The sequence below is a fragment of the Haliotis rufescens genome, unplaced genomic scaffold (genome assembly GCF_023055435.1).
Source record: "Haliotis rufescens isolate VD_foot unplaced genomic scaffold, xgHalRufe1.0.p SCAF_17, whole genome shotgun sequence".
In the NCBI taxonomy this organism is placed as follows: Eukaryota; Metazoa; Mollusca; class Gastropoda; order Lepetellida; family Haliotidae; genus Haliotis; species Haliotis rufescens.
In genome coordinates this window covers 6,216,600-6,229,240 of record NW_025963857.1, presented here as the reverse complement: position 1 = coordinate 6,229,240, position 12,641 = coordinate 6,216,600, and the positions used below count along the sequence as shown (strand labels likewise).

General features: G+C 40.9%; 1 protein-coding gene across 1 annotated transcript in view; it reads right to left on the bottom strand.

Moving 5' to 3' along the window:
* LOC124141407 (probable leucine--tRNA ligase, mitochondrial) overlaps positions 1 to 12,496 on the bottom strand; it is a 28,261-nt gene extending 15,765 nt beyond the window's left edge. The window contains exons 1-14 of the mRNA XM_048397461.1: positions 12,347 to 12,496; positions 10,731 to 10,844; positions 9,657 to 9,761; positions 9,108 to 9,236; positions 6,960 to 7,051; positions 5,736 to 5,796; positions 5,169 to 5,258; positions 4,519 to 4,662; positions 4,050 to 4,163; positions 3,647 to 3,769; positions 3,058 to 3,082; positions 2,467 to 2,577; positions 1,843 to 1,949; positions 328 to 381 (exon numbers count right to left, since the gene is read on the bottom strand). Coding sequence (XP_048253418.1) covers positions 328 to 381; positions 1,843 to 1,949; positions 2,467 to 2,577; positions 3,058 to 3,082; positions 3,647 to 3,769; positions 4,050 to 4,163; positions 4,519 to 4,662; positions 5,169 to 5,258; positions 5,736 to 5,796; positions 6,960 to 7,051; positions 9,108 to 9,236; positions 9,657 to 9,761; positions 10,731 to 10,835 — 1,260 coding nt within the window. The 5' untranslated portion in view covers positions 10,836 to 10,844; positions 12,347 to 12,496. The remainder of the gene's footprint in view (positions 1 to 327; positions 382 to 1,842; positions 1,950 to 2,466; positions 2,578 to 3,057; positions 3,083 to 3,646; positions 3,770 to 4,049; positions 4,164 to 4,518; positions 4,663 to 5,168; positions 5,259 to 5,735; positions 5,797 to 6,959; positions 7,052 to 9,107; positions 9,237 to 9,656; positions 9,762 to 10,730; positions 10,845 to 12,346) is intronic.
* Between the last annotated feature and the right edge of the window lie 145 nt (positions 12,497 to 12,641).

Below are 12,641 nucleotides of genomic sequence, written 5' to 3'. Positions count from 1 at the left end.
ACTCCTATTGCTGCCATGACCATAACACGAGATACGCAGTAAAGCAGTGAGCATGAAAAGGGAAGTAACTGCATGCTATATTGGATTGCATTGTCCTTAAGAAAATTAATTAAAGTGGAAATAAAAACGAAATGTGAGGCAGACAAAATGATGACGTTGGCGGTGCCTGAGAGCCAAGACTATTATTTCTCTTTTTTAGCCTTAAAGGACATAACCTGTCTGAGTTGCATGTTGCCAAATTGGACCAAACATGATGAAGCTGTACTGCAGGATACAGCTCACCAGATACCAGGCACCCACTCTCATCCATCAAATACTTCATCTTACCTTGGCACGTTCCATGATAGCCTTTCTTGCTTCATCCGTTGTGAGACCTGAAAACTATAACAAGCATCAAATTCAAAGATGGATGCAGGATTTTGAAAACATGGCAGAGATACATCTCATATACTATTTGTTTGTTTGTTGTTTAACACTACATTCAACCATATTCCAGCTATGTGATGGCAGCCTGTAAATCAACAAGTCTGGACCAGACAATCCAGTGTTTGTTTGTTTGTTTGTTTAACGCTGCACTCAGTAATATTCCAGCTATATGACGGCGGTCTGTAAATAATGGACCAGACAATTCAATGATTGACATCATGAGCATTGATCCATGCAATTGGGATCGATGACATGCATCAAGCAAGTCAGCGAGCCTGACCACCCGATCCTGTTAGTCGCCTCCTACGACAAGCATAGTCGCCTTTTACGGCAAGCATGGGTTGCTGAAGACCTATTCTAACCAGGATCTTCAAGGGGCAACAATCCAGTAGTGATTCATATTTTGAGGAACAATTTACGTCATCCTGGTATGATGCTGCTGTCCATCAAGTCTCCGAGCCTGACCTCCGGATCCAAGTCGCCTCTTACTACCAGCATGGGCTGCTGTGGATGCATGTTAGGGGTGAAACGATACAGGAAGGTCACAATATGATACATATCACGATACATAGGTCATGATACGATACATATCGCGATAGGCATCTGTATGTCAAATGACAAGGAAAGTTCTTGACTAGAAATATTTCAGAGAAGGTTCAAAAGGTAAATCTAGCTGAAGACACATGTTCGTAGCTGCTATTTTTAGTAGTTATCTTAAAAAACATCAATTACAACACATTTCGTAATATGTGACTGACAAAAATGCTGGTTGTCATTAAAACGAGTAGTAGGTAATTTTTTTTGGCAAGTGTGTACCTTCTTGTATCTTCTTGTATCGATACAGAAAAAAATGTATCCTGTATTGTATCATCGATTGAAAACTCACGATGCACTGGTGCACTGATCTATCATTTCACCTTAACTCACATCCCGACTGTTTGAGTGATGGAGTGAGTGGGTATGGTTTCATGTTACTCAAGACCCGTGAAGATCCGGGGTAGAATATTTCTTCAGCAACCCATGCTTGCCGTAAAAGGCGACTATGCTTGTCGTAAAAGGGATCAGGTGGTCAGGCACGCTGACTTGGTTGATGCATGTCATCGATCCCAATTGCGTGGTTTGATGCTCATGATATCAATCACTGGATTGTCTGGTCCAGACTCGATTATTAACAGACCACCGTCATATAGCTGGAATATTGCTGAGTGCAGCGTAAAACAACAAACCGACAAAGCAACCAATCATGTTACTCTGAGCAATATTCCAGCAATATCACAGCAGGTGACATCATGAATGGCTCTGTACATATGCGAGAACCTGGGTCTTCAATGTGATGGAAAATGGACCATTTCAATAACGGCATTAAGACACTAGGTAGCAACACTAAACACAATAAATTGTCAATTCTATACATACCTCCTGTGAGTTGACAACAGTTCCTCGTGTTACGTCAGACACAGTCGTCCAGTCAAGTCCCAGACTGTCAGCTACACGCCGATCCACTTCACTCTTACTGGGAATACCTGGGGGAGGGAGTGAGTGAGTGATGAATAGTATGTCAGTTATATCACGGCATGTCAACTTAGCGCTAAGGTGATCGAAAGTCTATGTTAAAAGATGTGAGCTTCGATCACCTTCGCGCTAAGATTGTTTTGTGAAATGACATTTGACATTTTCCACATTGGTGAAACCTACAAACACGGATATGTTGCTGACAAAATGAGTCTGGTATTTGAACCCACGATCTTAGGATGCCTGAGGGATTCCTGACAGTTATTACTAGGAAGGCATTGTTTCTGGACAGTAAGTGCTGAAACTGTCGGCCTACTTACTAAGGGACATAACTCAGGATTTGTCTATTTACAAAGGGACATAACTCTTTACATGATTTGTTCATCAGGACATGAGTTCATCATTTCACTGCGAACAGAAGCACCCATACTGATAGGGTTTCACTGTATTTAAACTGGAAAAATAGGTTCTTCTGTGTATCAATGTACTCAGTCCAACTATTTGTGTATCATTGTACTCAACCCTCACCCATATGTGTATCATTGTATTCATCATACTGAACAGCCTCTGAAACCACTACTGGGAGCTCCTTGCCCGTCAGGGGGTGCACTGCCCGAAGTCTTGTTACCATGGCAACAGCTGGAAGAGATACAAGTGGACATAAAACCATTTAATTTCTTTTACAGAAATAACTTACATACTTCATTCTGAATCAGTGAGCAATATTACAGATGTAGGACACCAATCAGAATCTGTCTGCGAGGTTTCTGCCACAGAACCCAGTGTCAGACAGGTTCCAGAATTCTATACCACATGGTCGTGATGGACTCTGTCAGGTCACAAATTGTAACCATGATATCAGTTCTTATTGCATGCATTGGGTGCTGGGGACCTGTTCAAGCAATGGTATGTTTGACAAATTTGTATTCATGACTCAATTGGATAAAAATCAACTTCTTCTAGTCGCTATACATCTAAAATAAAGCTGATGCTACGTTAAATTTTAACTTGCTTCCTCAAGCTGTTCCACCCCCGCATACAATTGGGGTTTATTCCTGATCACATGATCAACACAGGTTTTAAATGTCTGTCACACTGAATCCAGCAAAGTATACTCACTGTCACACTCCTGCCTTTCACGTTCCTATAAAAGATCAAAATTGTATAGGTGAGGAGACAGCTCTTGCAGGAAGTTTTCAGTTTACAATTTCCTATGCAGATATGACCCAATACGTGACTCTGGGTTTACGCCTTTAGCAATATCGTCCAACAATATCCAACATGTCTCAACAGAACCCAGGTCTTTAGTGTGACAAACGATTGCTTAACCACAAAGCTAAATGTAGCAGGGCATGGAGTCATCCGACAGATGACATCCTCACCTTGTCAGCTTGCTGACGGGGTTAACCTCTTTGGTCATGTGGACAAGGCGTCCGACCTCTGATCAGAAGGTCCGTGGTTCGAATCCCATCACAGGACTCGGAAATTTTATGGCCGCTACATACAGATGAGAAAAAGCTTGATTTGTTGATCATAGCAACTGTGTGATTCATACTTACTTTCGAGCCATCAAACAACATTCACTCACTATGATCAGATTCATTACAATGTGACAAAGGCGTGGTATCTTTACACATTCCAACAGCTCCTGTCTCAAATCAAGACGACCCCCCCCACCCTCCACTACGCCACATGTTACCCAGCGTACCTGGCAGTACTGTGGGCTGTTGAACCTGTGTTGTGGGGAGAGACAGATGTGGGACGTGCCGTACACCAACTCGGGGGAGTCTGTGAACACAGACAAGGGTTCTGGGAGCTCCTCCCCCTCAAGCTGCAACAGAAGGTCAAGGTCACAGATCAGAACAACATTAAAAAATACCTTTCAGATTTCATGCTTGATGGATTAGAACAGTTTAGCTTAGCTAGGTTGAAAATATTTTTTATCTTAAGCTACTTTCTTGGTAACGTTATGTAGCTTCATAATAGGCCAGTTTACTCAACTGTTTGAGAAACTTTTTTCTGATAGGATATCTCTGCATAAGTAAAAAACATGATGTTTGTATGTGTTTGTGAATTTGAGAGCTGTTATGAAGGATAATACCACTCCTGACCTTGAGTTTGAAATCAAACCGACAGCCATTGCACTCTCCGATCCAGTGTCTCTGTAGCTGGACCACATCTTTCCACAGGTCAGAGTTCACTTCCTCCAGGCCGTCCAAAAGACTCTATGCAACAGAACACTGACTCAGATACAATGATGGAGCGAAGAAAACAGTACAGCTTTTCTGGCAACGTCACAGTATGAGACACCTGACATACTCACACTCACACAGGCTTGACTCACTGCACCTGGAAGTCGAGCAGGAGCTCATCATGAGGACCGAACAGATTGAACCTTAAGGCCAATGTTACTTGTTTTACCAAGTTCAAAAGCCAAAATGCCTCAATGTGGGAGGCAAGAAACAATTGTTTGACTCGAGGTGACACAAATTCCACAAAGAGCAGAAGTTTAGGATCCTATTAATAATGTTAGGTATGCGTACCGGGTAATACTGTGTGAACAGTACTCCAGTCAAGTACCTTAGCATAGGCTGTAGTGCGGATGTACCACTGTCTGAGGTATCTCTTCTCCACCTTTGCTCCGGATCGCCATGACAACCCCTCATCACTGATCTGTTCATCTGCCAGCACAGTCTGGTCCACGGGGTCCCAGTTGACTTCAGCCTGAACACATAATACATAGAATACTATATTATACAGAAGTCATCAAAGTCTTCAAACAGTCACAAGTCAGACAAAGAATTATTTAGGCTCTGCAGGTTCAGACGAAGAATCATTTAGGCTCAGCAGGTTCAGATGAAGAATCATTTAGGCTCATCAGGTTCAGATGAAGAATCATTTAGGCTCATCAGGTTCAGATGAAGAATCATTTAGGCTCAGCAGGTTCAGACGAAGAATCATTTAGGCTCAGCAGGTTCAGATGAAGAATCATTTAGGCTCAGCAGCTTTACGGCTGATATTGTCACCATTCAAAAGTTTTAATATTAAAACATGAACAAAAGTAACACATGGACGCTTCCTCACGATGACTTTTCAGGTGTTTGCAAACATCTCATAGCTTCAGCTTGTTCAAAAGCAACTGCCTTTATTTAAATGACAAAAACAGCTTCATACATTTCACCTTATTCATCATTAATGAGTTTTGATCATTGTGACACCGTGGATCTTACTTCTTTCTGATAAACCAACCCAGCTTCAAACATCTTCAGGAATATGTACTGTGTCCATCGATAGTACTGAGGATGACAAGTTGCGAGCTCCTAGAAAAGAATAAGCACATTTGAAAAGAGACTGCATTCCTCAGCCTTGTTCCACATGCAATTTAAGCATCATGACTGTCCTAAATCTAAATAATGTATGTGTGTTACGATAGTCCATGTGCTAAGATCACTTTGTGGAATGGTTTGGTTTGTTTGTTGTTTAATGCCGCACTCAGCAATATTCCAGCTATATGACGGCGGTCTGTAAATAATCGAGTCTGGACCAGTCAGTCTAGTGATTGACATCATGAGCATCGATCTGCGCAAATGCGATGCAATGACATTCATTAACCAAGTCAGCGAGCCTGACCACTCAATCCCATTAGTCGCCTCTTACGACAAGCAGTCGCCTTTTACAGCAAGCATGGATTGCTGGAGACCTATTCTACCCCGGGTCTTCACGGGTAACTAAATATATACATGAAGACTGACACTGTAGTAGAAAGTTATAAACATTAGCACAAGAAGCAACCTTACCCGCTCCCAGTCAAAACTACAGCCCAGCTCGTCCAGCTGTTTCCTCATGCTTTCAATATTGCTGAAATATAGAACACAACGAGATCAGACTGTTAAAAACAATTACAATTATAAAAAGACTTTATTAAATGCTGTATGAAAGCCAAATCATATTCCACAGAATCAGAAAAATAGGAGCAGGGGACTGGTAATTGATTATGGTGAAGTGAGGTGAAATTGGGTTTAACGTTGCGTCCAAGATTATTGCACTTATATAGCGACGTGCATGCACGTGTGTGTGTGTGTGTGTGTGGCTGTTTGTACTAGTCCGGACTGATGCCGATTTATAGTGCTAGCCCACTGAGATACCATGCCGCAGTTTAACATGAATACCCCACTCAGTCACAGTATATTGACTCCGAGCGGACCAGTCCTTGTTTTAGCCCCTTAATGCCGAGCGCCAGACAGGGTAACAACAAGTACCATCTTTTAACGTCTTTTGGTATGACGCGGCCGGGGATCGAACCCCGGACCTTCCACTCTCCGGGCGGATGCTCTACCACTAGACCACGGAGGCGGTCAATTGATTATGGGGAGGGTTGGTGGGGGTGGTGGAGGAGGGAGGTGAGATTGGTCTCAGGACTGTATCTTACGTTGCTGAGCCACCTATTGTATGTGACATTTTTACATGGCACCCCTGCATATCACAATCCACCCCAAATACATGTGACATTTTGTCACGACCCTCCCTATTATAAATAATGTTTCAAATTAATAACTTTTTTTATAGATTTTAAAAATATCATCTACTGGTGGTTGTGAATGTTACCATACATCAAAGCAAAATCAAATCCACACCAAGCTAATAAAAACAAGAAACCCTTAAAATAAGACTGTTTTCCTCACTTTAACATACTTACTGATACTGTGACCATATAGCTGTGAGTGAGTGAGTGAGTGAGTGAGTGAGTGAGTGAGTGAGTGAGTGAGTGAGTGAGTGAGTGAGTGAGTGAGTGAGTGAGTGAGTATGGTTTTATGCCGCTTTTAGCAATATTCCAGCAATAACACGGCGGGGGACACCAGAAATGGGCTTCACACATTGTACCCATGTCGGGAATCGAACCCGGGTTCCATATAGCTTGAACTGATAGATGAACTTGTTCATATATTCCCAGCATCCATGGGTGATGGTAAACTCAGGACTGTGAGGTTATGTCCAAGTAAACAAGAGTTGTTTCCCCTTACCTGTAGGTCCACACATCCGGCCTTTCCCCTCTTTCTATTGCAGCATTCTCAGCAGGCAGACCAAAAGCATCCCACCCCATAGGGTGAATCACCTGAAGCAGTTGACAGGGTTGGTTGGTTGGTTTGTTGTTTAACGCTGCACACAGCAATATTCCAGCTATATGACGGCAATCTCTAAGTAATCGAGTGTGGACCAGACAATCCAGTGATTGACATCATGAGCATCGATCCACGCAATTGGGATACGACGACATGCATCAACCAAGTCAGCGAGTCTGACCACCCGATCCCGTTAGTCGCATCTTACAACAAGCATAGTCGCCTTTTACGGCAAGCATGGGTTGCTGAAGACCTATTCTAAACCGGATCTTCACTGGTCTGTGAAAAGATGTGGCAATGAATGAACGAAAGGTGGGCAGATTGGGCTGGGTTTAAGGATGCTTTGAAGAACATTTCAGTTTTGTCAAGGCATGTTTAGCACGGACAGCTTCATGGGGGCCTCCCCAAATGTGCTCACAGACAAATATTCATTACAGGGGAAAATTTTATATTTTATTTTTTATCCCAGAAAATGGATGCAACTCTGTACATCTAATCAGGTCATCTAAGACAACTGGGTCTGTCATGATTTCCTGGTATATTACAAGGCAGGAATGACCAAGCTGTGTGAGGAGCTGCAATTTGCAGAACAGAGTTGCTTCCCTTAGCATGCTGAGCTCCAAGCTCCTTCCCAGCGTATGACACCTTAGTTATGTTCTCGGTAACATCGCTGCCACCAGTGTGAGTGCGGCCATTACAAGAATCTTGATATTTGCTCTCTTACCCCAAATGTAGTAAATTGCCATCATAGCTCATTTTGAAAAAGTTTACAACTGACCATATATCCCAGATGAATTTAACTTTTTGTTTGTTTGATCATATTGGTTCGAGATTGCAGACAAATGGAAAATCACTTAACTTTCCTATTACATTCTTACTATACCAATTACATGATAGTTGAAATGAAATAGAAATTCAAATTGACAAACAAAGCAAATAATTAAACAGGAGTATGAAAGAGTATTCAGTGTCACGGCAGTCATCACTTGGTCATAAACATATCCGTCAGTCAGCTGTGAGTTCAACTCCAAGCATGGTTGTGGCCACCCATCACAGTGGGGAGTTTTGACTGGTAGCAGTGATAGTATAGAGAGCTCTGGGAATGGGATATCACTGTGAGGAGCTTGGCTTAGCTCTGCTATTTTCCTAAGATCGTTGCTTCGAATACCCAAATCAAACTTATTTGTCAGCACAAACATCATGCTCTTGGGATTTCACCAAAGTATCAAAGCTTTCCTCCACATTTAGCAGACACCATAATATAACTGAATAATGTTTCATTTATCCAACTCACTCACTCCAAGCAACATGTTACATGATGAGTGAGTAAGTGAGTGAGTGAGTGAGTTGGGTTTAACACCGCTTTTAACAGTATTACAGTTATATCGCGGCATGTCAGCTTAATGTGGGAGGAAAGCCCCAAGTGATGCAGGTCTCTGACGTTTATCACTTCGGTGAAACCCACGAGCATGGGTATGGTGCTGACAAACCTAGAAACATAATCGGGGGGGTACAAACCCACAATCATAGGTTTCTGGCGTGTCCGAAGGGACGCAACTCTGCACAGCGAATCGCGGCGCCTTAGACGACTTGGCCACCCGTGCCCCCTGTTACATGATGAATGGATGCATGACAGATAATAGACTTCAGTATAAAACCAATCAAATCAGCATGTTTACAGAGATGATCTAGGTTAAATACTGCCTATCAGATGTTGGGAATAGCAGAGAATACATCATTAGAGTCCCGTGAAGATCCGGGGTAGAATAGTTCTTCAGCAACCCATGCTTTTCCTAAAAGGCGACTAACAGGATCGGGTGGTCAGACTCTCTGACTTGGTTGAAGCATGTCATCGATCCTAATTGCATGGATCGATGCTCATGATATCAATCACTGGATCGTCTGGTCCAGACTTGATTATTGACACACCGCCGTCATATTGCTGGATGTGGCATAAAACAACAAACCAAAAAAACATCATTAAAAGGGAGACTACTCTGTATGACTCACAAAGCAGAGTACCGAAACATGGTGCGAGTTCCAGCCTACCTCCTTCCCTGTGAGCCTGTGGTATCTCGCCATAGCATCACTGATGGTGTACACCCGGACGTGTCCCATGTGCAACTTGCCACTCGGGTATGGAAACATGGACAGGACATAATACTTTGGTCGATCATTCTGAATAAGAAAATAGTGTTTAAACACATTTAACAACATAAATATGTTATGAAAGTAAGACCAAGAATAAATGATATGTAATTATGCCAACATTTAATTGTCTTGTGTTCCCAAATATATACCTTTTCCAAATTACTAAATCTTTAAATAAAATAATAGATGCAATTAAATCTCATTAAAATAAATAACATGGAAATTGAAACTATCAACATGATCAACAACCACACATGATGATGAATAGAAATCTAATATGTTTTTAACAGCAAATATATATGTCTTAACCATGTTAACATATTGCAAATATTTGTAACAACAAATGCATACTTGAAAAGATGTTTTTCATCTCAAACACGCTTCTGTATCATCAGATGACAGGATTCAGGAACATTGTGAAACACTTGTGCCATATAATGAGTTTACCTTTTTCTGATCTTGTTTCAGATGTTTTGATGCATTTTGTTGGTTAAGTATTGGATGCCAGTATGATTCCAGAGATTGACGGACATCTAGATTGAATGCCTTATCCTGTACAGTGAAAAGAAACAACACAAATTCTTTCAAAACCTGCACAAAAGGGGTGAAACGAAACATTGGTGCACCAGTGCATCATATGTTTCCATGCGATGATACGATACGTTTTTTTCCATATCGAAAAATGACATTACACTCGCTAAGATATATTATTTACTGCTTGTTTAATGGCCACCAGCAATTTTGTCAGTCAATGTGTTGTAATTAGCATTCCAAGTTAGCTACTAAAAATAGCCTGAGGACCATGTGTCTACAGCTAGCTTTTCCTTTAGAACTTGCTCTGAAATATTGACAGTCAAGAAGTTTCCACATGATTTGACGTATATATGTGCATCGCAATATGTATTGTAGATAACTACTTATCACGATATGAATGGTATCATGACCTTGCTGTATCTTTTCACCCCTACTGTACATATACTTTATATTATATCCCCTGCTTGTGAGTGAGTGAGTTGGGTTTAACGCCGCTTTGAACATTATTCCAGTTATATCACGGCGTGTCAGCTTAATGTGGGAGGAAAGCCCGAAGTGATGCAGGTCTAAGACGTTTACCACTTCGGTGAAACCCACGAGCACGGGTGTGGTGCTGATTAACCTAGAAACATAATCGGGGCGAACCGTGATTTGAACCCACAATCATAGGTTTCTGGCGTGCCCAAGGGACGCAACTCTGCACAGCGAATCGCGGCGCCTTAGACGACTGGGCCACCTGAACCCCCCTCCCCTGCTTGTAAACTTGTAAATGGGTAAGTGGTCAGGTTTTATACTCCAGTTTGTGGACTATATACAAGTTTTCTGGTCACAAGTTTGTAGAGTGGGGTAACCATGGTAACAGGAAGCATTAATTATGTATTCGTTATTTCATCATAAGCAAAGTCTGTTGGTAAAGGGTGTAAAATAATTTGGTCACACTGATAATGATGATCCTGACAATAGTCTCAAATAGAAATAGATACCCACCCATCGTCCTGTTTTACTGAAGATGTAGCGACAAGAGTTGACATTGTTGACCTTCGATCTCAAATATTTTAAAGCACTCCATGTCAGTGTCTTAGAAGTCATCATCTTGTTTACCTGAATATTTAAAGAAAAATTGTATCAGTGAAATTTTATGTGGCACATTTGGGAGAAGTGCACTTTACTGGGCGTACTTTTTCGGATTTCATAGCATGATGAGAGGCAATAGACCATCTTCATTTAAATTTGCTCAACATTTCGGATTGATATTTATATCTTCTAATACTAGCAAAAGTAAAAATGAGTCATGATCACATGTGCTAATTGGTTTGGTTTCATGTCATTTCGTATCCCGGTAGATTCATATCTCGGCACTTTTGATACCTCTACTTCCTTTCGCATCTCATCAGTTTCCTATACATGTACCTTCATCAGTTTTATACTCAGTTATTTGTTGAATGCATTGTAACTTGTGTTTGAGTCATTGTTATACAAACACAAATTTGCTTGTCACTTCGACCATCACACACTTTGTGACACAAACAAATTAGTTGACTGTTGACAAAGTTCAACATGCAAATGCCTGCAGTAGTTCACTTCGGTAAGTTTTTGTATTTCAATATGTGCTGGTAATATTTCAGCATACATATGATATCTTCAACAGTTAATCTAAGCTTTTTCTTATCCTAAACATAAGTATATTTTATAAAGTAATAAGCAAAAGTTAAAAAACATGTCTTCAAAGAAACTGACTGCAAAGGTCATTGTTGTTAAATGTTTATTTAATTTAACATTTATTGACATCAGTATGAAGAAGGGATGCGAAACTGCCGAGATATGAAAAGAACCAAAGGTGATGAAACTGCCGAGATACGAATCTACCAAGAAATGAAATAACCTGTTTCCTTTGGTCCTAAGCGATAACTAATTGCTTGCCAGCAGTTGTATTCTAAAGTGCACTTAGCTCTCGCAGCATGCACTGAATTTATTAGTACTTAATTTGGAAAGCACCTTGAACCTTTATGAATTTTCAGTGCATTATAAATGATACAAGTTTCGCTATCAGCTGTGGTAAACTGTAGACTGTGTAGTCTTGCCTATTTTTCTAATAAATGTTATATCGGATCCCCACATCACACGTTTTTGAGCCTCACCTTTTTTTGAGCCCCTTAACAATATATAACCATGCGCTTTATGATGTGTTTTGTTTGTTTGTAGTTTAACGCTGCACTCAGCAATATTCCAGGTAAATGATGGCGGTCTGTACATAATTGAGTCTGGACCAGACAATCCAGTGATTGACATCATGAGCATCGATCCACTCAATTGGGTTATGATGACATGCATCAACCAAGCCAGCAAGCCTGACCACCAGATCCTCTTAGTCGCTTTATGATGTGATCAAAGTAGATGCTTCAAAGGCCACTGAAGACATCAAAGTGTTCGCCATTATCGCTATAAACTTCACAAGACATGATCATTTAACCATCCAAGTGTTAAAAGAAATACATTTTCTCAAGGGTAAGAATATAAGTGTATTAATAAAAAGATTAATTGACACAGTTGATTCTTAGGAGCTCGAAAACCCATAAACTTATATGAAGACCTTTATTACACACCTATATATAGACAGGGACCAGACAACCTCTGCTCTTTGGTGTGCTTCACCCATACATGCACAAAATGAGGAGAATTACATGACAAATACAAAACAATTGGATTAAAAACTATCTGTCAAATCTGCATGCCGAACAAGATGGGCGCCGCCATTTTGGTTAGTTTCAAAGTGGGGCGTGGAATCTATGGATAAGGTATGAGTTGATTTTGTTTTTGTCTTGCCGCAAATTAACTTGAATAGAAATTCCATTATCGCGGTCAGCATGTTCTAAGTAATTGGAGTCATTAAATAACCCA